This window comes from Equus przewalskii, chromosome 3, assembly GCF_037783145.1.
Source record: "Equus przewalskii isolate Varuska chromosome 3, EquPr2, whole genome shotgun sequence".
NCBI lineage: Eukaryota > Metazoa > Chordata > Mammalia > Perissodactyla > Equidae > Equus > Equus przewalskii.
The window spans coordinates 109,406,181-109,433,421 of NC_091833.1; the positions used below are offsets into that span (position 1 = coordinate 109,406,181).

General features: G+C 41.2%; 1 protein-coding gene across 4 annotated transcripts in view; it reads left to right on the forward strand.

Moving 5' to 3' along the window:
• Positions 1-11,670, forward strand: part of BOD1L1 (biorientation of chromosomes in cell division 1 like 1) — a 53,898-nt gene extending 42,228 nt beyond the window's left edge. For 2 of the 4 annotated variants that reach the window (XR_011538300.1, XM_070613221.1), the window contains 8 exons: positions 787-862; positions 947-981; positions 2,028-2,073; positions 3,956-4,005; positions 4,104-4,188; positions 4,595-4,748; positions 7,451-7,591; positions 10,271-11,670. Coding sequence is in view for 2 of the 4 variants with exons in the window: in XM_070613221.1 (XP_070469322.1) it covers positions 787-862; positions 947-981; positions 2,028-2,073; positions 3,956-4,005; positions 4,104-4,188; positions 4,595-4,748; positions 7,451-7,591; positions 10,271-10,388 (705 nt within the window). In the remaining 2 variants the exon portion in view is untranslated. The remainder of the gene's footprint in view (positions 1-786; positions 863-946; positions 982-2,027; positions 2,074-3,955; positions 4,006-4,103; positions 4,189-4,594; positions 4,749-7,450; positions 7,592-10,270) is intronic. The other 2 variants (XR_011538299.1, XM_070613222.1) reach the window with 1 other exon arrangement.
• The last annotated feature ends 15,571 nt before the right edge of the window (positions 11,671-27,241 follow it).

The following is a 27,241-nucleotide window of genomic DNA, read 5'->3' on the forward strand; positions in this document are numbered from 1 at the left end:
CAGTGGGGCACAGAATGGCAGTGGCCTGAGACAGAGGCCCATTAATCAAGGGAAACAGCCAGTACACCAGCCAGATCTTCTAGATAACTGTTGCCAAGTTGGCCAGTCTTGATACAACTTTTTTTTTTTTTTTTTTAAAGATTTTATTTTTTCCTTTTTCTCCCCAAAGCCCCCCGGTACATAGTTGTGTATTCTTCGTTGTGGGTTCCTCCAGCCGTGGCATGTGGGACGCTGCCCCAGCGTGGTCCGATGAGCAGTGCCATGTCCGCGCCCAGGACTCGAACCAACGAAACACTGGGCCGCCTGCAGCGGAGCGCGTGAACCCAACCACTCGGCCATGGGGCCAGCCCCATTGATACAACTTTTTAATAGTTCTTTTTCTTTTCTCAAACTTCTATATGAGAAATTCAGTGACCTGCCTTTTTTTTTATAAGGGATAATGTTTCATCACAAGTGACTTGGACTAAACCCAAATTTAAATGGACATACATATTTATTACAGAAGTAAAAGCTAACACTAAGCATTCATTTCTGTTACCTCATTATTTCATAATCCTCACGACTCCATGAATTCATACTACAATTATTAATATTTATCAGGTAGGAGAACTGCCCTGAGAGAAATGAAACACTAAGCCCAAAGTCATGTATTTTTCTAAGGGACAAAGCTGGGATTTGAGACCTCTTAGGAGGGAACTCTAAATCTCATTTTTAGAAAAGGAACTATTTATATTATAGAGGATAAAATTATTTTTTACTGCTTTTTTCCCCTCCTTTTCCCCTTAGGAAGATCAGCCAGTAATTATTAAAAGGAAAAGAGGACGACCTCGTAAATACCCTGTAGAAACAGCATTAAAAACAAGTAGGTATTTGGTATGTTTTCAGTTCACGCTCAAGAAATTTTCAAGCTGATTTTCTAAGTGAGCTTTATTTTTGCATTTTTTAGAAGAAGACTGCAAAACAGATACTGGCATTGTCACTGTAAGTAATTGCAAAAGATGAGAACTCTTCAGATATTTGCTCTTGACCTGGAAAGGGTATACTGCAATATCTAGTATTTTGAACTACTTTATTTTTTAAAGGCATTTGAAAAGCTTTAAAAGACTTTCTTAAAGAAAACATTGAATAACCATTTAAATAATATCTTGATTATTAATATCTTCATATAAACATAATTATATAAGTTGCTCTTCAGTCTGATCCCATCCTTACTTGTGAGCTTGGTTATATAAAAATTATCTAGGGACTTATCTTCCTGTAGTCATCCTTGATTAAAATGTAGAAATTAACTGTTTTATATGAATTTTAGATCGTGGTTTCTTTATGGAAATCTCCAGCACGTCTCACCATCTTACTAATTTCTATGGAATTCCTTTTGTAATAAAATGTACACTGATTTCAAGGCAGGAAAATCCTCCTTGATACTTTATCTTTGACCCTCAAGTATATGCCCAATGAAATCTTTGTATCAAGATTTCATTGCATAAGTTTCAATGACAGCATTATTAGGAGGACAAACATATGTCCACTGACCTAACAAAAGCAAATGAGATTCATGCCTCAGCTCTGCCACTTACTCCCAGATCTCTGGCACTCAGCCAATCCTGTGACCCTCTCGAGACTCAGTTTCCTTGGATATAAAGTAGTATGACAATGCCTTCAGTACTTATTTCGTAGAATTATTATAACACAACAAAACCGAAGAGCCACATGTGAATGCAATTACCAACGTGGAAGATGGTTTGCCGGGGTTGGGGAATATTTCCAGGGGGCCATGCCATGTCCCTCCGGTGCTTGTTAGCCAGTGTAGCAGCAGGTGGCCGGGGAGGGTTAAAACCCCAATTCTCCTTAGGGAAAGACTGTGTGTTGGGAAACATGGGCATCCATATTTACCTGATATACTTAATCACCTGCAGAAAATAGGTTCCTAATACTCTGCCTAAATAATAGAGGTCCTAAGCCTTCTTTACATTATTGATCGACTTTCTGTGTGGTGATGATAAATTTTTGACTTTGTTTAAATTTAGGTGGACCAATCTCCACCTGGCGGCAAACTGAAAGTAATGCAAACAGGTATGTACCTAGACCATAGCTCTGTCATGATCTAAGGAAGGGGCAGGGGAGACTGACTATCGGGGAAACTTTTAGAGTTTCATTTTTTCTCAGTAAGTGGGTAGCCTCCTTGCTAAAAACAGTTGTCCTTATAGCTACAAGAGACTATGCTACTAGGTTTTCCTGTAATCTGAGCCATTCTTGCTTTTAAAGTCTGAGAAGCTTCAGAGAAGAGGGTGTAGGCAAGCAAAAGCAAAATAGGGAAGGCCCTGGCTGTCCAAACCATAATTTCCTGGCTACGTTTAAGGAAGAAATAGATCAGCCTGGGGACTGGGCACTCTTATCAGCAAGACAGGAATTCAACTCAAGAGCCCATTGTTCTCAGAAGAAGAAGAATTTTGAAGGCAGCCTGTGTAGCAGCTTACAGAGCCAGGATGCAAGAGATAAAATTGTTTCAAGTATTTTTGTCCTCTTGCCAAGGAGAAAGAAATATTCCAAAATGTTGATAATGATTAGCTCTGGGTGGTGGGATGATGAGAACATTCCATGTTATTTATTACTATTACCTGTATTTTCCAGAATTTTTACAATGTGTATATGTTCATTTCATATAAAATTTAAAATTTTTTACCTAAGAGCAAGAAGAGCGATTCACGGGTTTTAAAGGGTTGACACAGGCAAAAAAGATGAATGTGAGAGTTATTTTGGATCAAATAAATAGTATGGTCAGATCAGCAAAGTCCGTATTCTGATCAGCAAGGTAAAGCAAATATGTAATTTAAATTTTTTCCCACATTTAACTATACACAATCTTGTGATCATACTTGAGTTTTTTCCTTGTCTGTTGAAAAATTAAGGTTTGTTTATTTTTTTTAAAAGGGGAGGAAATTCTGCTTATGTTTGATTTTTAACCAGTTTTTACTCATAATTTTATAGTATTTTAAATCCAAACTTGAATGCCCTTTAAAGACTCTAATTTAAGCTATGTGATTTTGTTTGAGGGTTATTGTTTGGCAGTAGTTTTCTGAATCTGGGTAATGATGACCAGTTTAAGACAGGACTCTTTGTCGGCCTTTTTCTTGGAAGTTTAACCCTTCCATCTCCATGAGTATATTAAACTTGCAGAAAAAGGCAACTAGACACTCTTCATCACTAATAAGAGGTACCTTTGGGTTGTTGAGTGTCTAACAAGCATCCCATAATTTTAGCTTCAAATAGTGCATTGAACCAAACTTCATTTTTCTTACCAAGATACATTCTCAGAAAATTGTAACATTTGCAGAAAGCAGATACATAAAGAATAGTCACACACAACCTAACACAGGCTTATAATATGTACTTTTTTAATTGTCATGATGTAAGTATTTGGGGTTAAAAGAATTCCAGCTATCACCCTACTTGTTAGTTAGTGACTCTGAACAAATTACTTAAGTTACTCAAGCCTCGTTTTTCCTAACTATAAAATGAAGTTGTAATATTTATAGAGCTACATTGAGATTTCAATAAAGTCTGTAATCCTGGTGCATTTTGGGGGGCTCCCTAGGTGTCCCCTTTTTCTTCCCTTTCTGGGTTCGGGGCACTTGAGCTGAAAAGGACCATAAAGGTGGTCTAACCCAACTCCTTACAGATGAAGAAACTGAGGTTCAGGAAATTTAAGTAATTTGCCCAGATCACTTGGCTTATTAGCGACGAATCCGAAATGCAAACTTGAGTGTCCTGACTTGCACTCTGATGTGCTCTCTGCTAGGTATTCCAGCTCAAACTTTGCTCAGCTGATAGAAAATAATGATAAATTGTATAACAATTAATTACCACTGGTACAGTCATAGATAATAAGCCAGACTGTTGAAATTTAATTTTATACTAATAAAGCATTAATGCAGAGATTTCCCTTTTCTTAAAGATGAGTCCAATAAAGAAACACCTAACCTACAGGAAAGAAGTATAAGCAATGTAAGTGTTAATTTTCTTAACAGGATATGTCCTTTAGAAATAAACTTATCAAGTTGCTTGATTGACTGCCCTTTCAACTTTAATTTGATTGTTTCTAGGATGATGGTGAAGAAAAAACAATAGCAAGTGTGCGTCGGAGAGGAAGGAAGCCCAAGCGTTCGCTCACTTTATCAGATGAGGCTGGTATGTGCCTAGCAGATTCTTAACTGCAGAGTCTTATTGCAAAATCACCTTTTTAAGAGTTTTCCTTTGAATGAGGAAAAATGGGGTGGAGCTAGTATTAATATTACATAAATACGTGTGAAATGGCTCTAATCCCATGTCAGAAGTGGTACATCCCAGATGCTTTTCTGAGTACATGTGAGTTTTTCATGAATGCTGGCTGTGAACTGCCTAAGTAAACTATCCCAAATGTGTTTGAGATTAAGTTAAACAGTTGTGAGTTGCAAGTGCTGAAATAAAAAGGAAGTGGAAAACCACTTCTTCTGCCTCCAAATCCCTAATATCCTATGTTCTAAACTCCATGACTGTCCTTTGGAAGTGTCTTTGGGAATTGTACAATCCAGGTGTTACCCTGCTGTTTGAACAGAATCCTCAGAACCAGAAAGAAAACGCCAGAAGTCAGTTTCTGAAGCAACTGAGGACAAGAAAGACCAGGAGTCTGATGAGGAAGAGGAAGAGGAGGAAGAGGATGAGCCCTTGGGAGCCACCACAAGGTCCAGCACTAGATCCGAGGCTCAGAGGTAACGGGGGGGCAGAGAGCTTCCGAAGCCCTTCCCCAGCTTCTCCATCAGGAAACAGCTTCGGTTTCTCAGGATTCTCTTTTCTTTGACTCACTCCCGCCGCAGTGTCAGCCGTCCCCTTTCATTTTATCTTCAGAGAGCACATGCTCTCAGCCCTCTCACATTTTGGTTCTTCTTGGAGAACCCATTTCCCTTCTTAAACCATTTTTGAGGATCACTTCAGAATCTTTGCCAGGTTTTAGATACCTGTTTGATGGAACCCATTCAATTCTTTTACAAATATGTAGTCAGCGTCAGTAGATGTCTCAGATACTGCGCTGAGCACCATGGGTGAAAACAGAAATGCATGTAACACAGTCCCTACATGCAGCATGCTCAGCTCCAGTGAGAGACAGAAAGCAGGCATACCCATCACTGTTGTCAGATGCATCTAACCAGTGCTGTGTCATAGATTGATCACATGAAATTGCCCATATGTGACCATTTTTTACTTACATAACTGATAATTTCATGTTTCCCAAAGTATGTTCTCCTAAACCCTAGTATAGCAAGAAGTCTCTGGAAAAAAAGAGTACCATGGTCAAATGCGTTCTGGGAACACCAGTGAATTCTCTCCTCATCTTTGTAAGTCACAGTGTACGTTAAAATATTAAGAACTTAGCATTGTCCTAAAGGAAAGAAATACGTTTAACTTTGTCTAAACAAACATTATTTGCTGATTTTACTCCCCCACCCTCTCACCTATGTCTTTATGCCTGTTAATATCATCAGTATTTCCCACAACACATTTTAAGAAATGTTGCCTTACTGTACAGTTTAATAACTTTTTCTAAAGCAAGAATATTTTCCGTTTTTAATGTGATTCACAAGCTGTTAATCTTGATATCATTTCTATAATTTCATTACCCAAGATTAATCAAAAAGTTCAGGAACATTTATTTCAAATGTATCGCTTACTAACACCTTGTACTGTAGTATAATAGTAATAGTGTCTTGTGTTTATATAAAGACTTAAATCAGCCTGTTTCTGATTCCTTCAAACTTGTGCGTTACTAGCCATTTGCACCATGGTTTGATTTCTCAAAGAAACAGAGTTTAGAGCCAAAAGACTTAGGAGGTCACATAGCTAAAGGTAAGGTGGTGGTCTCATGTTTGTTTTTTACATGGGGCAGCTCAGATAAATAGAAGTCACAGAATCAAGATTCCTGCTGAGAGGAGAGAGTGAGGGTGCTGGAGCTCAGCACCCCTGCATTCGGGTACAGAACACCCGCCCAGCACCACCGCCTCCCTCTTAGACAGTCATTGGAAAGATCATCCGCTACAGTAGGGCCCACCTCAGAGAAAGCTCCATAGGCCTTCTGGCCATCTTCGAGTGAGTGTCTGGAAGTAGCTATCAGATTTGCCTTTTTTTATTTTTATTTTTCAAAGATTTTATTTTTTTCCTTTTTCTCCCCAAAGTCCCCCAGTACATAGTTGTATATTTGTTGTGGGTCCTTCTAGTTGTGGCATGTGGGACGCCGCCTCAGCGTGGCTTGACGAGCAGTTCCATGTCCGCGCCCAGGATTCGAACCAACGAAACACTGGGCCTCCTGCAGCGGAGCGCACGAACTTAACCACTCGGCCACGGGGCCAGCCCCATATCAGATTTGCCTTTTAAAATTCATTCTTCAAAAATAAATCTTATTTGGCTCATAGTTCTATAATCACCTGGATTATCAATACTCTTCCTTAATGTACTTTAGGAATTTTGGATTGACAAATAGATTCTTTTCTCTTTGGTTTCGATTCCTTGGCATTCGTTAATTGGTTCCAGGGCTCTGGCATCTTCGTAATTTCACAGGTTCTCAGGGTTGGATGGGGTCTCCGTGGGTTGGTACCGCTGACCCATCAGTGTTTCAGTCGCTGCACCAGCGGCTCCTCTGAAATGATCTTTCTGCTTTTGCACCTGCACCAGTGGCAGGGAAAGCCACCTCCCGGCATTCTCTTCCTTGTGTTTGGTAGAAGCTGGCTTCCCTGTAGTTTCTGCTCATGGTTCTAGTTCTACTCCTGGGGCCTCTATACAACTTTCTCTTAAACATTCGAGGGCAGCTTCCAGGTCTTCTCTTCTTATGTTGAGCGCCCTCATCATCCGTGTTTTTTCTCCTGAGTTTATCTGTCTCCTCTTTAAGAAGCAAATCTTCTATACCTAATGTGGGTAATGAATCCAGAAGAGGACTGTCCTGCCTCATATCCTAGACACTGTGCTTCAGCGAGGCCTTCTTCTTAGTGTTCTTGCTGGTGAGTCAGAGCTTCCCTCACCTGATGCTTGTGCACTTGACTCTTGGACCCAGTTATAAAGCTTTAACATTTAGCTCTGTGAATTATACTTTCATGAGTCTTGGCCGCTTGTTCTCCTTTGGTGAGCTCTCTTGAGGTCTTTATCTCGTCAGCCAATATGGTTTCTGTTCATCACAGATTCATCTTTCCCCAAAGCATGATAAAATCTCCCGCACCTTAAAAGCAAAGCTAGAGTCACGCAAAGAGTTAGTTGTGGATGATGTCAAGATCGACTTCTTAGCAGAGGGCCAGAGAACCAACCTGCTTTTCCTGCTTTTGGCTGCCATTCTCTGATTCGCCCATGAGCAGCCTCGTGCTTTCTGAAGAGTCCCAGGGACTAGAGTGTTCAGTGCTACCACTGCCCAGTGTTTTATAATCTGTTTCAGAAAGCATCATAGCGAGCCACCTGCACGTGCAACATCCAAACCTGGCAACCCAGAAACGGTTTCTCCTAGAAATCGCCAAAAATTAGCAAAAGAGAAGTTATCTACCAGCGAGAAAGTTAGTAAATCTCCCCCATTAGGAAGGTAAGTCCCTACTTACGCTTCAAATCATTTTTAACCCCCTGAGACTATTTTTGGTACAGTAACGCTTTCTGCCCAAGTTCCTTTCAGATTTTTGTCCTGCCAAATAACTGTCTTTGGGGATCATTGGTTTCCCAAATGGAAACCTACCCCAAAAGGAATAGGAAAGGCTGCAAAAGGAGTCTCAGTGGCCTTGCCTGTCTGGCCTCACCTCATGACCCTCCGCACACCTGTGAGCCTGACATGCTGACTCCTGTCCACCAGGACAGAAGGCGAGGCATGTTTCTTCTTGAGTATCGTAGGTCTGAATGCTTGGTTCAGTCAGCACAGCACTGTCAAGCTTGTAACCGCCCAGAATTGTCTGTTTTAGCCAGAGCGTGGAGAGGCGATGAGGTAACGGAGTAGACACGCCCTTCAGGCGCAGCCTCTCGCCGCAACACTCAGCCCGTCACGCAGCCTGGTTCATCCTGCTGCTCCCACAGGTGGTGCTGAGCACTGCTCCTTTGCCTCTGCTTGTGCTGGTTCTTTCTGGAGGCGTGCCCTCAGCACCAGCCCTGTGGTAAGCCAGGTCCTTCCGTCTGTGACACCCACCTTCTTCAGGACACCTCCCCGCCTGCTTCAGCCCATTCTCACCTCTCCTTCCTGTTGCACTTCCCGTCAGGCTGTGCAGTTGAGATTGGCATATGCCATTGCTTTAGGTCTATTAGTTTTTTTCCTCCCTCTGAGCTATAAGCTTCTTCCTTGAAATCAGGGACTCATCTTACTTTCTGTACATCATAGCATCAAAAAACAAAGTACTCTTCACAGTATACAGGAGCTGTTTTGACGTCGCATCACTTTTGATCTTCATAGCACACTGTCATGTATGTATGGATCATTGTCCCAGTATTATAGAAGGGGAACAAACTAAAGTGCATAGATTCGCCCACTTAATCCTCATTAAGTGAAATATTTATTTTTATTTTATATGTGAAAGGAAGAATCTCAGAAAGGTCTGATCCATATTTGTCAATATTGAGTGTGCAGACCAACGACTGGAGGCTCTTGTTAAGGTGCAGGCTCCGATTCAGCAGGTCTTGGATGGGGCCTGAGAGTCTGCATTTCCTGGGTGATGCCCATTCCTCTGGTCACAGACCATGCTCTGGGTGGAAAGAAAGGGCCTGGGTGACCTACCAAGCTCACAAGCTGGTAAGAAGCACTCTGACTCAAAGTTTCTGTTCTCTGCTATGTGGCATCTAGCACAGTGCTGGCACACACCAACTGTTCAGTGAACAGGCGTTCATTTACTGGCTGATGGCTTTCCCTGGACACAGTTTGAAATGAGTTATTAACAAACTCTGCTTTTTTAGCCATTCTCAACACGTACTTGGTAATATGCTGAAACTACATCATATACAACAATGTTTGATCAGTTTGAGTTTACTTACTTTTGCTGTCAAAGGAACAATAAGCACAATGTGTCTTCATATCAGTAAAGTCCCATTTCTCCATCTCCTGCAATTTAAGTTTTCCAAGTTTTTTCCTTCATCGATATAACATTTACTGCTTACTTACGTGTGTCAAGGCTTGTACCAGGCACTGGAGACAGGAAAAAGAATAAAACTCGCCAGCTGCCTTGGAGAAACAGCATCCTGTCTAATGGAGGAGATAGGAGTGTATGAGTTTCAGATTTTTTTGAGAGCAGCCCATGATAAGAATGTAGTTTGCATGTAACCAGTGCTCACATTCCTGCTGCTGTAACCGAAACAAAAGGTTCACGACCCAGACTTAATAGATGTGATGCCAGTGGTATTTTCTACTGTGTTTTATTAATATGTTGTTTTAAAATAATGACGGTAACCTACGGTTTGAAAAAACTCAGCAGATAAGTTACCATGGTAAGTGCTGTGGGATTTCCAGCTAGCAGTTTGCTGTGTGGCGGGGGAGGAAAGGCGTCCCAGAAGGAGTTGCTTTTGAACCGGGGCTTAAAAATGAGGTTTGTCTGATGGGGAGTGTGGAATGATTTCAAAAAAATCATGTGCCAAAGCAGGAAAGTGTAAAAGAACATCATGTGTTTGGGAATGGCAGGACTGGAGTCCAGGATGGGGCGGAAGTCAAGGGCAAATTATAAAGGGTCTTGTATATTATGCTCAAATGACTTTATCCTGAAAGCATCAGAGAGCCAAGCAATAGAGATAGAAATATGTATATATAGATAGATAGATAGATATTAGTTAGAATGCTCTTCTAAAGTTCCTGTGCCTTTTCTAGCACGGCCAGCTCTCTTCCATACTATTGTGCTATGAAACATGATTGTGCACTTTCTCAGACTTAGGGTGCAATCCTACTGTGTTCTTGCCAGTTGTTTCAACTTGGACAATGTGTGGGGGCCTGGATGTTGATTATTTTACAGATAGAAGAGCTAGGGCCCAGAGAAGAAAGTTGATTTGATCAAGGTCAACACCTAGAGTCCAACAGAGCCAGAACCTGAGCACAGGCTTCCGAACTCCCCCTCCAGCCCCCTGTTTGTGTGTGAGGCTGTCAGCAAATAACCAATTAGCAGAGGCTTTTCTGGAGTCTCCTATATAAACGTTACTAGGGTTTTTTTGTTCTTGCCTTTCAAGTTCAAAAACCTCCCATTTTTTAAAGAACTCCCAAATTATTTGAAGCTCTCACCACTGCCTTGACTTTTGCTTACTACAGATCCAAGGCACAGCTCTCCCCTCCTACCAAGCGCAAGAGAGAAGTCAGCCCTCCTGGGGCGCGCACGCGAGGCCAGCAGAGAGTGGAGGAAGCCCCTGTGAAGAAGGCAAAGCGATAATCCTGAGAACCCTCACCGCAGCTGCTCCTGGCTTGTCGGGGACACAGTGGAGAGAAGGGGGACGAGCCTTAGGGGCCACAGGCTTTTTTTTTTTAACCAGGGAAAGGACGTGCATGTGCTCTAAGTTCCTAGGTGCAAGCTTTTTCTTGTTATGTTTTAAACAGCTTTATAAACTATTGTTCATAGAAGATATTATGTACATTTATTTCAGATAAAGGAAAATAAGTTTACTTTGTATCTAAACTCAAAACAAAGTAGTTGTATATTTTAACATTTGAAATTGGGATTTCCCTATGCGACACATCACTAATGCAACCCTCCCAGCCCATCAGACACCAGGCTGCGTCCTGGTGATCTGTGTACAGTATATAAACATGTAAAAATAGGTTGTATTTTACTCTATGTATGATGCTAATCAATGAACACTTTATTTATTTTACAGAGAAAACTTATCTGTGAACTTTACTATATATCTGTTTATTTTATTTTATTATTTTTTTTAATAAAAAAAGGGTTTTAAATGCTATGCAGTCATTAGTAGAAATGTTTTAGGACTCTGCCTGCCCTGTAACTATCTGAATATGATCTGGCAGGAAATACAAAATCTTTTCGCATGTATCCAAGTAAAGTAGTTTAGCTCAAGAAAGGATCTCCATTGCTTTTCTGTTCACAGGTGTGACTGTTTTTTAAGAATGTACTTGTTTTTAGATTATACCCGCATCAGTGACTTTTCTACCATCCCCTCTGGCGTAGGAGGTCCCGGTTCAGGGAAAGTCACATCCTGACCCTTTACCTGCGGCAGCAGCCCCTCCACCCGTGTTTGTACCTCTCCTCTGTACTCCTCTGAGGCGTCTCCCCTGTTCTTTCCATGTCGTCTTTTCAGTGAAGACAAATGCATTGACATTAGGTCACTTCTATCTATCAAGCTTCAGGATTTTATGTTGTTTTATACACAATTATTTCAGGATAGAAACTGGCTTTACTGCCAGATTCTTTTTTAAACATGTTTTAACTCACATATGAGCAAACTGTCCAACTTAAGTTTTTCATAAGATTAAACTTTTCTTAAGATCAAATTTGTCTCTAGCAATGATGTGATGAGTTGCCAAATAATTGAGATTATTTTAAAATGTTTTGTTCATATTCTTGTTTTGTAATTAAAATTTACATTCAGTGTGTGTGAATTTTTTTTTTTTGGACTTAATGTAAGGTGGATATTTCTGTCATTTTACATGGTTTCTTACTGAGATTTTATATATAAATTATAAAATGTTTCCCAAAACTTGAGTGGTAAGAATTTTTTTTTTTTGAACTTTAAAATTTCTCTCTGTGAAAACCATTTCTTCTCTTTAAATAATTGGTCTTAAATATACAGGCATACCTCGGGGATATTGCGGGTTTGGTTCCAGACCGCCAAAATAAAGCGAATGTCACAATAAAGCAAGTCACATGAATTTTTTGATTTTCCAGTGCATATGAAAGTTATGTTTACACTATAGTGTATTAAGTGTGCAATAGCATTATGTCTAAAAACAAATGTAGATACCTTAATTTAAAAATATTGCTAAAAATTGCTAACCGTCATCTTGCCTCAATGTTGATGGCTGCTGACTGATCAGGGTGGTGGTTGCTAAAGGTTGGGGTGGCTGTGTCAATTTCTTAAAATAAGACAACAGTGAAGTTTGCTGCATTGATTGACTCTTCCTTTCATGAACAATTTCTCCGTAGCATGCGATGCTCTTTGACAGCATTTTACCCACAGTAGAACTTCTTTCAAAATCGGAATCAATCCTCTGAAACCCTGCCACTGTTTTATCAACTAAGTTGGTGTAATATTCTAAATCCTGTGTTGTCATTTCAACAATCTTCACCAGGAGTAGATTCTATCTCAAGAAACCACTTTCTTTGCTCATCATTAGGAAGCAGCTCGTCATCCGTTAAAAGTTTTATCATGAGATAAATTCAATCAAATCTTCTGGCTCCCCTTCTAATTCTAGTTCTCTTGCTATTTCCACCACATCTGCAGTTACTTCCTCCACTGAAGTCTTGAACTCCTGAAAGTCATCCGTGAGGGTTGGAATCAACTTCTTCCAAACTCCTGTTAATGTTGATATTTTGACCTCTTCCCATGAATCATGAATGTTTTTAATGGCACCTAAAGTGGTGAATTCTTTCCAGTAGATTTTCTATTCACTTTGCCCAGATCCATTAGAGGAATCACTATCTCTGGCAGCTATAGACTTACAAAATGTATTTCTTAATAAGACTTGAAAGTCAAAATTACTCCTTGATGCGTGGGCTGCAGAATGGATGTTGTGTTAGCAGGCATGAGAACATTCATCTTGTACATCTCCATCAGAGCTATTGGGTGACCCAGAGCATTGTCAGTGAGCAGTAATATTTTGAAAGGAATCTTTTTTTCTGAGTAATAGGTCTCAACAGTGGGCTTAAAATATTTAGTAAGCATGTTGTAAACAGATGTGCTGTCATCCAGGCTTTGTTGTTCCATTTATAAAGCGTAGGCAGAGTAGATTTAGCATAATTCTTAAGGACCCTAGGATTTTTGGAATGGTAAATGAGCATTTTTGCAGTCCCCAGCTGCATTTGCCTCTAATGAGAATCAGCCTATCCTTTGAAGCTTTGAAGCCAGGCAGTGACCTCTAGCTGTAAAAGTCCTAGATGTCATCTTCCAATATAAGACTGTCCCACCTACACTGAAAACTTGTTTATTGCAGCCACCTTCATTAACTATCTTAGCTAGATCTGGGTAACTTGCTGCAGCTTCTGCATCAGCACTTGCTGCTTCCCCTTACACTTTCATGTTATGGAGATGACTTCTTTCCTTAAACCTCATGAACCAACCTCTGCTAGCTTCAGACTTTCTTTTGCAGCTTCCTCACCTCTCTCAGCCTTCAGAGAATTGAGAAGAGTTAGGGCCTTGCTCTGGCTAAGGCTTTGGCTTAAGGGAATGTTGTGGCTGGTCTATCCAGACTACTAAAACTTTCTCTGTATCAGCCATAAGATTGTTTTGCTTTCTTACATTTGAGTGTTCACTGGAGTAGCACTTTTAATTTCTTTCAAGAATTTCTCCTTTGCATTCACAGTTTGGCTGTTAGGCACAAGATGCCTAGCTTTAACCTATCTTCACTTTTGAAATGCCTTACTAAGCTTAATCATTTCTAGCTTTTGATTTAAAAGAGAGACGTGTGACTTCCTTTCACTTGAATGCTTAGAGGCCATTGTAGGGTTATTAATTGGCCTAATTTCAATATTGTGTCTCGGCATATAGAGGCCTGAGGATTGGGAGAGAGACAGGAATGGCCAGTTGATGGAGCAGTCAGAGCACAACATTTATCAATTAAGTTCACCGTCTTATATGGGCATGGTTCATGGCACCCCAAAACAATTACAATAGGAACATCAAAGACCACTGATCACCATAACAAATATAACAATAATGAGAAAGTTTGAAATATTGAGAGAATTACCAAAATGTGATACACAGACATGAAGTGAGCAAATGCTGTTGGAACCATGGCACCTATAGACTTGCTCGACACAGGGTTGCCACAAACTTTCAATTTGTAAAAAACACAATATGTGGGAAGCACAATAAAGCGAAGTGCAATAATATGAGGTATGCCTGATATGTTCCATTTTCATATTCAAATTTGAGTCAGTGCTGGGCTCTCAGTAGAGTTGAACATTAGAGCTAGAAGGGACCTTGGAGATGAGAAATATGAGAGTTCCTCACTTTCATTTATAGATGAATTTAACCAAGGCTTAAAAATCTAAAATGATCTGTCTTAAATGAGTCAAGGGTAAAAGCCAGACTAGGTTCCAAGGCTCCAAATTCTTTGACTAACAATCCGCATTGTCACTTTTAGACTGGCTCACAGAAGTGCACACCTGAAAATGTACTGTCAATGTCAAATTGGTGTTATTCAGGTTAGTAATGCCTGCTCTGGGCATAACCTTATAGGGACTAAGTAGTTGGGATGTGAGGAAATGCTGCCTCTTAATAAAGTTGGAACTGAATATTGAAACTGCATAAGGAATTTTCTGGGGGAAGTCAGCTAGACCCCTTGGCTTCCAGTGGTTCTGAAAACCAGGTAGGGAGGAGAACCCACCCTATGGGGCACTGGAAATACATGGGAGCAGTCCTTGGTCCTCACGATGTTTGGTAGTACTAGTATGTAGTAGAAGGAAGGAGTTTGGGAACATTAAACATCCTACAATGCACAGGGCAGTCCTCAACTCCACAGAAAGGTCTAGCCCGAAATGCCAGTAGCTTCTCTGAACCCACCAAGAAACAATTGCAGACCATCTCCAAATATACCATTGCCCTGGTCTTGGCTTAGTTACCACTGCCACCACCTCACTGCTCCTCCATGAACAGCCTGAACATGGCGCATCTGCTTTCCCCATTGTGGAGTTGAGTCAAGGCTGGGACAACCCAGCAAGACTTGCCGAAGGGGTAGAGTGGCCCCTGAAAGAAAGTGATGTGGAGAATTCCTCTTCAGTTGAAGCTGGTAATCCACGACAACAGTCCTTCCCTCCCTACTGCAAACCTTTTTCCTCAGGGTTCTGCCACTTGACCCCTACCACCTAGACTTCTTAAAGCCTGGAACCTACCAACTGTGACTTGCCATAACCACCCCAATTAGGAATGGCCATCAGGTGGCACTCCTCCTCCCGACAAGATCTCATAGTGAGTTGGTGGCAAGGTTAAGACTGAATTGTCTTCTAACCCCCAGGGCAGGGTTCTTTCTGCTGAACCCCATGGAGGGAGGCATTGATCACTCCACCTCAATGGCAGGCTCACTGACCTCAGGACCATAATATAGTGGAGATTTTCTCCAAACATCTCTGCAACTGATAAAACCTAACCAATCTGAGATCAGGGGGAGATAATTCGAAGATCGAAGAGATGCTGAAAAAAAGTTGCTTTCTTATTTTTTGTTTCATTTTGACTTTCATTTGTTTTTTATTTATGTTCGTCCTATGTGCAAGAGCACCTTACATTTCCTAAAATTGCTGCTTGGCTATCTTTGTGTGACTAAATGAAGAACAAGATGTTTTTCATAATACACTGACAGAGACACAGTTCTCGGGGGAAGAAAACAGTTTTCCAGCCAGCACGTTCCACTGAAACGGCTGTGCTGGGAAAATACAACTTCATGCCCAACACCAGGGATGCAAGTAAGAACCCAGGTCTCAAGGGGTGACGACACATGAAGCAAACAGCTGTGTTGCACTGAGATTGGTGTCCGGTCTCAGGACACAACAGAGGGGGAGAATTACCTTCCTGAGAGAAGCCGGACAAAGGACTAACTGCTGGCAGACAAGAGAAAGACTTGATGTTTAAAAAGTATAAAATGGAGTTTCAAGCAAGGTTAGAACCTAGACAAGAGGGCATTTTGGAAGCTTAGGATCAGGGAGCAGTAGCGCTGCAGGCCAGGACGGATGCTGTTCTCACCACCACGCCAACCTTTCAGAAACTTCCTGGAGGAAACCCTGCAGATAATAATAACTACTTCTTATTACAGCTCGACACCACACGAAACACTCACTAGCTCCATCAGATGCTTCCTCACACAGCAGCCCTTCTTGGAAATTCACTGAGCACATTAGCACACTTAAATTTCCAAGAAATCCTGGGAGAAATCTGGTTGACTTTGATTAACCTAGAATTTTCCAAGGTTATTAAACCTCAGAATCCCTGCTTCCTCCCGCCACAACACACACACATACGCGCACACACACACAAACTTAATCTAACATCCATGGAAATTGATGGTGCAGGAAACTTCGAAAACGTATCACTCACTCAGTTTCCTAACAGCTCCGAGAAGACTCAGACTCCCCATTTGATTGTTGGGAAAATTGAAGCTCAGAGTGGTGACATAACTGACTTAAAAACACACGTATGTCGCATTACGAGGACTGGAACCAAGATCCCGTGAGGCTGTTGGAGGCTTTTCTCCACTTCAATGCCACAGTTCACAAGGGTGGCCTTGCTAGTGCCCGCAGTGGCAGGATCCATGTGCGCTGCGGATGGAAATGGACAACAGGCTCTCTCCATATTCTCTTAGTTGTATGCTTCATTTTTTTAATTAAAATCTCAACTTTTCTAAGTAAGAATATTTTTGTTCTACAAGTAATATCTCGATTTTAGAAAAACAGAAGGTAAGCAAAGAGGAAGAAACATCACGTGTAATCCTACAAGTCAAATATATTACCACTTTGATGCATAATTCCCCCAAAAGTTTTTCTACTTAAATATATGCAAAACTCATATATTACATTTCACCAAATCTAAGATACTATCAACTATAAAATACATCATTACTTTATATACTAAGAAAAAAAATAAAATTATGACACAAATTAGCAATAGTCTTAGCAGATGCATGAATCCATCATCTCAGCTTGCTGTTGCTTTGAAATGTCTTTCCTCAGTTCCAAGGGATTTGATGATTCTGCCCACCTTTAGCTGTGGGACCCGGCACGTATTAGATAATCCTTTGCACATGTCTCAGGAACAGAATGCAACAGCATTACCTCCTTGTGGATATTTGCCTTTCTTAGGTCTCAGAAAGCATTGGGGGGGGCCCAGCGTGGCCAAGAGATTAAGTTCACATGCTCTACTTCAGTGGCCCGAGGTTCACCGGTTTGGATCCTGGGCACAGACCTACACACCACTCATCAAGCCATGCTGTGGCAGCATCCCACATAGAAGAACTAGAAGGACTTATAACTAGCATATGCAACTGTGTACTGGGGCTTTGGGGAGAAAAAAAAAAGAGGAAGATTGGCAACAGATGGTAGCTCAGGGCCAATCTTAAAAAAAAAAAAGCATTGGGTTGTTGCTTTGCAAGAAAATATAAAATCACGGGTATTTCTCCAACACTAAATATCTGCCTCACTGATATAAAATGTATTTCTTGTTGCCAGGTTTCTGTAACTATCTGAGTACACAGTAACTCTGTCTTGATGCCAGATCATAATGCAATATTTAAAAGACATTTTACATAGTGTTTAAAATCAAAGCACATAGAACCAAAGATGCACATAATTAGGTTGTGACAATAATATGAATAGTTATGAACAAGTTCACACATGACAATGACAACGATAGCATAACTTCCCCTTACTCAGTAACAATTTTAAGATACTTCTGAATTTCAGAGATGTTGAAATGGGGGGGGAGGGGGGAGTGTGCCTTTGAATTAATAAAATGTGTAGATAGATTATTTTTGTGTTTTTTTTTTTTTTTTTGGTGAGGAAGATTGGCCCTTAGCTAACATCCATTGCCAGTCTTCCTCTTCTTCCTTGAGGAAGATTGGCCCTGAGCTAACACCTGTGCCAATCTTCCTCTATTTTTTTGTATGTGAGTCACTGCCACAGCATGGCTGATGAGTAGTGTAGGTCTGTGTCCAGGATCCAAACCTGTGAACCCAGGCTACCAAAGGGGAGCATGCTGAACTGAACCACTATGCCATGGGGCTGACCCCAAGTTTTGAATGTTTTTTCACTTTATATAAATAGAACCATATTTTAAGGATAATTTGAGACTTGCTTTTTCCTTCTACACTGTATTTTGAAATTCATCTATGGTAAGGTATGTAGCTCTAGTTAGTTCATTTTCATTGTTGTATAGTATTCCATTAAAAGACTATGTCACAATATACTAAGCCATTTATTTGCCTGATTACTGGTCATTGTGTTGTTCCCAGGTTAAACAACGCTTCTACAAATTTTTTATGGATACCGTGTGGATAGACCTTCCCAAACTTATTAATATCATTGTACATATAGAAAATAATACTTGTAGGCACATTGAGGAAGTGGAAGGACAAGGCTATTTGCCACCTCAGGAGACCATTAGTCTGTGAACCAGAGGACAAGTCCACCCAGCCACTTTGAAGGCTAGGGGATTAATATATCCCCACTCCCTGCACCAAGACGCACCCAGCTTTCTGCTCCAGGATACAACTGCTAATTCCTAGGGTAAGCATATTTTCAGTTTTGCAAGATAATGTCAAATTGTTTCCCAAATTCTTTTACCATGTTGTACACCTGCCAACAGTGTATTTCTCTCCCTTGAGATTTAGTAGCATAAGACTTCTTGATTTTTGCCTCTCTAGTGGGGGTAAAATATCTCATTGTGGTCTTTATCTGCATCAGTTACAACAAGGTTGATATCTTTTCGTGTGTTTATTTTCCATCCTATTTCTTCTTCTGTGAAATGGCTGTTCATGTCTTTTGTTCATTTTCCCATTTGGTTCTTTGTGTTTTTCTTATTTATGTGTAGGAGTTCTTTATATATCTATATATTTTACATATTTTTATATACAAACCTTTGTGTTTGTGTGGGATAGGTGCAAATACCCACCCCTTCCTACACACACACAATGTTTGGTTTATCTTTTCACTTTCTTTACAGACTTTTTTGGTGAACAGTTTTTAATTTTAATGTAATTGAATATAAATATCATTTTGCAATTAGCTCTTGTTGTCTTAACAATCAAGATCAAATAGATACAATCCTAAAAGTTGTGATGTTTTGCCTCTCATGTTTAGGGTGTGGTGAGGAAAGCAAGAGCTATATTAGTGCATGGTCCGGGCAAGCCAGGGACACAAAGGAATCTAGGCTAAACCCTCCCGGGCACCACTAAATTTTAAAAGATGGGCCAAGGCAAGAGGGCCTCTTGCTGAAAATGGCCCTCAACCTCTCCTTTTCTTGAATCATACTGGTCCAGGCTGGACTGACTGCCATCAATCCTGGGGTCTCTTCTCACCACTGCCCTGAGGGTGCCCTTCATTTCTCTCGTCTTTTGGATCCCCTAAATCTTGTGTCCCACATCTTCCCCTTGCTGGTTTACTCCCACGTTTGGATGAAGCACCAGGAGCATCCTGAGAAATGGCCTCTACAATAACATAAAAGACGAATTGTTCATTCAGACTCATGTGAATCAGATATCCTACCCCGCATCAAGTTTTACTAATAATTTCAAGAAAATAAGTAGTTGCTAGGAACAAGTACAGCAGAGAGGTCTGGGACAGCTCAGCTGCTTCCCCAGCCCTTGCTCATCAGGACACACACGTGTCTAGATTAACACACGAGGTCTCTAGGAAATACCTGCAGCTCCGTTACTTCCATGGAAGGAACCATTTCAGTCGTGGAATATCTCTACTCAGACGGTTACATGGCTTGTGCGTGACATCTTCCAGGGAGCCATACCCTATAAATGAAAAGATTCCATGGGGTTTTTTGTTTGCTGTGTTGTTGCCATAGCAATCCTGGAGAGACCAGGTACATCCTGCCAAAAGCATTCCATAAGTACCAACTCTCCCACTAGCAAACATCAGTACCTGTTTGCCTGGAGGCCAGTCATCGGCAAGTTTACAAGAATTTTTAATTACAGGTCACCTTCTTCTTTCCCAGGGGCACCTCTCAGTATTGGATTGACGGCCTGATGCTAACCGTGCTCTTCCTACTACATTATAGGAAATCCTTTTAAACCCTGATTCAGTCATGGTCCAGTCAGCTGTAAGAAACCACATCAGTTATTTGAATAAATAATTTAATATTGGAAACTGGCTTCAACAGCTATTAGAGGACTAAAAAGCAAACTTCAGAAAGCAACCATCACCACTGCTCGATTGGAGAACAAAAAGAAAAGGCTGAGGTTGGCAGGAGATTGAAGGAGAAGCCCTGCAGAGCTGGAGTCAGACGCAGAGGGAGTGCTGCCCGTGGGCGCTGGGACCTCTGAGACAGGACAAGGTGGCTTGTCCTAGGAGAGTGGGGGACCAACTGCGACTGTGATCAGCTGCCACTGCCGAGGTGAAGAGCCATCACTCGGGGATGCTAACAAAAGAGTGACCAAATGGAATGCAGCAAGTCCCTTCTCCAGCTTCAGCCTCCTAGTCTCTTTCCAGTGCCCCTAAATGGCAGAACTTGGAGAGCCAGCTGGCCAAGGAGGAATCAGGTTTGCAGAGTCCCTGTCCTGGCACCACAAAGCAGAATATAGAAGAGTGGGTTTGGAGTTAAGAGACAATAACTTAGTAATCGGCACAAGGCACCCTTCTGATCACTCACATACACCCCACGCTTCTGCATATACTGAAATTTCCACACAAGAACAACTTCCGGCTTGTGGATTTCCCTTATTCTCTCGTGAGCTCAGCAATGCGCTTTAAGTATTCAGTTTGAGTGTGTCATTGATCTAGCATCCGGGGGTGTGCTGCAGCAGGGCCTGGAAAAATACCTGCTATGCCATGCTTTCTGAAGGGGAAACTCCAAGTACAGTTTTCAAATCCTCTGCTGAAATGGTTTGTGTCCTCATTCGCTCGGTTTCTATCTCCTGAAGGATCAGCATCTCCATTAGCTTTTGATAAATGTGTCATGTGTCCACTAGTAGAATCTGTTCCAGCTTTTTTAAAAATGTCATCTTCTCAAAATGAATTTATCATCAAAACTCAGAGCTTTTTTTATTTGCAGAAACCAATTTGTCAGTTTTCAGCAAGTCTTACTTGAAATGGTCAAGCTAACATTTTCTCCACAGAAAAGAAGTATTCAACAAGAACTTGCCTTGTCCTATTTTTGGCTTGTCTGTCCCTGTTTACCTTCAAACATTGTGGTTAATTTCACGCCTGTCATTTTAGGGTCCTCTGGTCCTTCAAAAAGAGATTCTTTCCCCAGGAATTTAAAAGGATGTCGCTGGTCATTTCGGATTCTTAAAATTAAAAAGTGAATCTGACCTTTAAATTAAATCCATGTCTTGGTAAGTTTGTCCACCCTCAGCCCCTGCACCCCTACTTCCTTCTGACCTGAGCATGGATTATTCTAGAGCGACGGCTGGGACACCTTGCTTTTCCTTTTGATATATCACTTACTCCTTTGGAATCTAGAGGAAGCACATGTCCTAGGCCCCAGTTCACCTGCATTGTGTAGGGATTTCTCCAAAGCCTCCTCAAGCTTCTTCCTGTGACAGTTCCCAGGACAGCTCGGTCCCATCTGTTCATCTGACATTCCATTAAGTCTGTGTGCTACCACTGTATCCTGTTTTCCCCTTCCTGTTTCTCGCCACACTTACTCAGACAGAATGACAGAGTTTGCTATAATTCCTTGCCATAAATCTCTCCAGTCAGCTTTCTCCCCCTGTCCTAAGCCCCTTTCTCTGAAAGGACAGCCTTCAGGCCTTTTCTCCTTCAAATCCCAGTCCAAAACATCCCATAATGGAAATAAACATCTCCAAGTTAGGCCTCAGAAGATGATTTAACAACAACAAAAGAAACTGAAATATGTTATTTGTGCTAAGAGGCTAAGGGAACAGCTACATAACCCTGGGGGCAGTGAGCTAACCCGTCTCGCCGAGCGGCCGTTTGAGCAGGCATCCTAATGTAGCAGCCGCGTTCCGCGTGACCTTGAACAAATCACTGGGCCTCTCTACATCTCAGGTTCCTCACCTGTAAATAGAAATTCTGATACCCGTCCCGCTGACCTCACAAGGTTGGGTGAGGATAAAACGAGACCATTCATGCAGTAAATATTTGCTAAGAGCCTACCATGTGCCAGGCCCGTTCTAGGAACTGGGGACACAACAGTGAGTCATTTAAAACGTTGTGTTGATGAGATTCAGCCATATGGCTGCATGTAGCTGTAGACTGGCCATCCTCATTGCTATATGGTATCCTGTTCGGTGAATGTATCACGCTTGATTTATCCATCTGACTCTTAGTGAGCATTTAAGTAGTTTCCAGGTTTTGGGAAACTGGAAAATGAGGCTATGAACATTCTGGCATACGTCTTTTGGTGAACTTAGGTACCCATTTCCTTTCGGTCAATTCCCTTTTAGTCTTTCTAATTAGGTCAGAAGGTCTCAGGCTGGTGCTAGCATGCTCTGACATCTCTCCAGCTCTTGTCGATCTGTCCTTATAACAGAGCACCAACCTCAGGCTCAGAGCCTTCAGCATCCTATTATAACCAGCTAGTCTAGTAACATTGTTTTATCAGCATTATATATGTGTATATATATATAGATTTTTTTAAGATTTTATTTGGTAAAAAATTACTAGTGCTCCATTTATTCATATATAAATCTATTTATATTATTTGTATGTTATTTATACAAGGGGTTTTTTTTTAAAATAAGTTTTTCTCAAGTTTAAAAAGTCATCATTTAAATAAAGGTGTTAAGTAAATAGTGATTATGGTGGATACAGCTGGCAAAAATGTGCAAAGGGGTATGTGAAAGACTATAATGTAGGAAACGCTACTCTGCAAATACCAGGCTTTCGAGTTATGTATCCTTGCTTATCATCACTGGATAGCATTTTGCCCAGAGGCGTTGGTTTAATTAAAGACTAAGTGCTCAGATTGGGTGCGCTGGCTAATCATTCTAACACACTGGGTTTCCTCGTTTCCAGGAGGAAAACGTCACAGCAGGTAGGGTGGGAGGCTCCCGGAAGGACTTGGAACTAAAGTAATATGTGAACTGAACCTGGCAGGTGGAGAACAGCATCTTTTTAAGAAATAGTACATTTTCCTGTTTCTGTGTTCTTTGCCAGTCCTGGTGGGTCAGTGGCACCTCCACAGTGACGAGTGGGGCAGACGGCACGTCGGTAGGAGAAACAGGAGCAAAGGTTTTGAAGGGTTTTCTTGGGACATCAGGCGGTCACTGGCTGTTAGGAACTGGGGGAAATAAGTAGCAGAGCACCTCCAGTAATCAGTGCCCCCACCCATCACTGTCACACTTGATCATGGTGACACTGATAACTGAGCACCTCTGAAATCCTAAGTACCCAAATCTACACCCACTCCTCTTTCCAACTCATGTCCCTAATACTTGTACTCAGACTCCAGCAAGCGTTTACTCCTCCAGGACTCCTACTCCACTGATCCCAAATCTATCAAACTCTCCTCCTATCATTATTTTCACCCTGATCCAGTTTAGATTCCACATCTCCATGAGTATAAACTCTCACTCGCAAACATCCTCTGCTCCCTGGGTGCTCCGTGAACAGCCCAGCAAGGCCCCAACCTTGGGTTGCCCAACAGTCTACCCCACTCTATGCTGGGTTTTTTGTTTGCCTTTTTTTTTTTTTTTTTTTTTTTTTTACTCTGAGCAGGGGAATGTTGCCAGAGAAAAGCACACACTTCTGTTAACCGGTCACACTCTAAGTTCATGATGTGAATCTCAAATATGCCTTCACTACTGCTCAGCTGTTCTATCTTCCTGCCCTGACTTTTTTGTCCAAATATTTCTCACGTTCTCACTACCCCCCAATCCTCCTTGCCCCACTCTCCATGCTCAGCATGCCTCATACTAGTTGAGAGAATTAAATAAAGTAATAAGCATAAAGCGCTTGCACAGTATCTGGCTCACAGTATATCTCAGTAGATGCCAGCCATGATTATGATCACTCCATTGTCAGTCACCTGGATAACCAGCCTATAAGCATGTACATCATTCTCAGATCTATATCATTCTCTCATCTATATCATTACCAGAGATCAGCCCCTCTTACTTTCTCAAGGACTCTGCTTCTGCAGTTTTCTCTTCTCTCCTGCTTTATCAACTGCCCCTCTCTGTTAGATTATTTACACCACTACATAAACATATTCTAGTATCTTCTATCTAAAAATAACTCTCTGTGAGTGAAATGGTGGCTACCAGGAGATTGAGGTTGGGGAGATAGTACAGATGTTGGTTAAGGGTACAAATTTATGAATAGTAAGTAAGTCCTAGAGATCTAAGGCACAGTATAATGAATAGACAACAATGTTGTGTTATAATCATCAAACTTGCTGAGAGACTAGATCTTAATTATTGCAACCACTAAACTAAGAAGCAACAAAAATGTGACATGATTGAGGTGCTAATTATCATTACAAGGGCGATCATGTTACAATATATAAATGTATCAAATTAACATAATATATAAATGTATCAAATCAATATGTTGTACAATTAAAGTTATACAGTATTATATATCAAATATATTTCAATAAAAGATTTAAAAATAAACATCAATCTTTGGATGCAGGATCCCCTCCATCTTCTACCTCATTGCTCCCCTTCAAGGCTAACCTTCTTTACAAAGTTATCTGTATCCACCATATCCACTTCTTCCCCTACCATGCTCTCCTCAACTCACTCCAAACTGGTCTCTCGTGTAACTTATTTCCATCATCCTGTAAGACAGTTCCTATCAAGGTGACCAATGACTTCCACATTCCCAAACCCAAAGGTCACATCCCTGTGTCATATTACTTGACCTCACATGCTACCACCAGTCAATCACTCCCTCACTGTAGCAATGTTTTATTCTCTTGCCTCCTCAAGTACCAAAGTCTCCTGGTTCTTTCTACTGAACTCCTTCTCAGTCTCTTTTGGTGGTTCTCCATCCACTGCTGAACCTGTGAGTGTTGGAGGAACCAGGCTGCTTCATCTGGAGTTCTCTCTTCTTGGTCCACAATCATTTCCTAGGTGACCTCATCCAGTTGTATCAATACCACTTATTATCTGCTAATTCCCAAATTTCTATTTCTAGCTCTGATCTCTGCTTGAAATGTTATACTCCCTTGCTTACTTCATGCCTCCATATGGGTGTCTACTAAGCATCTCAGACATAATACATCCAAACTGAACACCTTCCTCCACCCTCTCTCCCAAGTCTTCCCCTGCTAGGTGAATAGCACTACTAGTCACCCAAGCCCAGATCCAGGAGGTACCTTGGATTACTCCCTTTCCCTCACTTCTCCATCCAATCCATTGAGTTCTTCAAGAATACTGCCAAAAAATCCACAGAATGGTAGAAGTATTTCCAAATTATATATCTGATAAGAGATTAATATCCAAAGTATATAGAAAACTAAAACGTAACAACAGCAACAAATAAAACAAACAATTGATTTAAAAATGGGCAAAGGAAGTGAATAGACATGTCTCCAAAGAAGATATACAAATGGCTAATAAGCACATGAAAAGATTCTCCTTAGGGAAATGAAAATCAGAACCACAATAAGATATCCTGTCACATCCCTTAGGATGGCAGAAGGAAAGAAAGGAAGAAAGGAAGGAAGGAAGGGGGAAATGAGGAAGGAAAGAAAGCAGGAGGGAGAGACGAAAGAAAGAGAGAGAGAGAAGGAAAGAAAGAAAGAAAATAAGTGTTGGTGAGCATATGGAGAAATTGGAACCCTTGTGCAACTGTAGATGAGACTGCAAAATAGTGCAGCCATTATGGAAAACAGTACTGAGATTCCTCAAAAAGTTAAATATAGAATTACCATATGTCCACCAAATTCATTTCTGGGAATATACCCAAAAGACTTGAAAGCAGGGTCCCCAAGAGATGTTTGTACACCCATGTTCACAGCAGCATTATTCACAGTAGTGAAGATGGACAAGCAACACAAGTGTCCACTGATGAATGAATGGATAAACAAAATGTGGTATACACATACAATGGAATATTATTCAGCCTTAGAAAAGAAGGAAATTCTGACACATGCAACAGCATGGGCGAAACTTGAGGACATTATGCTAAGTGAAAAAAGTCAGTCACTAAAGGACAAATACTGAAGGGTTCCACGTTATACAAGGTATTTAGAGTAGCCAAGTGCATAGAGACAGAAAGCAGAATAGAGGTTCCAGGAAATGGGGAGCTGTTGTTTTATGGGTACAGATTAGTAAGTTTCACTTTTGCAAGATGAAAAAGTTCTGGAGATGGATGGTGGTGATGGTTGCACAACAATGTGAATGTACTCACGCCACTGAATTAGACACTTAAAAATGGTTAGGGGCCAGCCCGGTGGTGTAGCGGTTAAGTTTGCATGCTCCACTTCGGCGGCCCAGGGTTCACCGGTTTGGATCCTGGGCACAGACCTACACACCGCTCATCAAGCCATGCTATGGCACTGTGCCACATAGAAGAACCAGAAGGACTTACAGAAAGATGTACAGCTACATACTGGGGCTTTGGGGAGGAATATTGGCAACAGATGTTAGCTCAGGACCAATCTTCCTCACCAAAAAAAAAAAAAAAGTATACCTTTAAAAAATGGTTAAATGGCAAATTTTATGTATATTTTACTGCAATTTTTAAAAGTATAAATAATTTTTTTAAAAAGAATACTACCAAAATAGATGCCAAATCTGGCTGTTCCCTCCATCTCTAGTGCCACCTAACCCAAGCCACCATCATCTCTGCCTGGACTCACTAGCTTCTAGCTGGCCTCCCTGATTCTCCTTTTGATGCCCCCAGAATCTCTTTGTCACAGAACAGCCAGAGTAATCTTTTTAAGATGTAAATCATGTTCAGTTACCCCTTTGCTTAAAATCTTCCTATGGCTTCCCATCATGCTTACAATAACATTCCTGCTCTTACTGGGGCACAGAAAGCTCTGCACAATCTCATTCTTGGACCTCAACTCTTACCACCCTGCTCCTCCCTGCCATGCTCTGGCCACAGAAGCATCCTGTCGGCTCTGTGAGCACACCGATTGTTCCCACCATACACGTTCTGCACTAGCTTTTCCCTCTGTCTGAAAGTCTATTCCTTTATATCTCTTTCTGCTCTGAATCTGACTCGATCTATAGTGGCTCCAAATCACCCTCGGTCACATCACTCTGTCCTAATTTTCTCCACAACACTTACACCATCTGATGTTTTTTCCATCTCTTATTTTTGACATTTGTTTCTTGACGGTATTCCTCCACTGGGAGTAGCACCTTATGTGACCCTGAATCCCAGAGCGTAGAACAGTACCTGAGCCATAGCAGACACTCAGGAAATATTTGTTGAATATTAAATGAATGAAAGGAAGAAACTAGAGAAAGGGA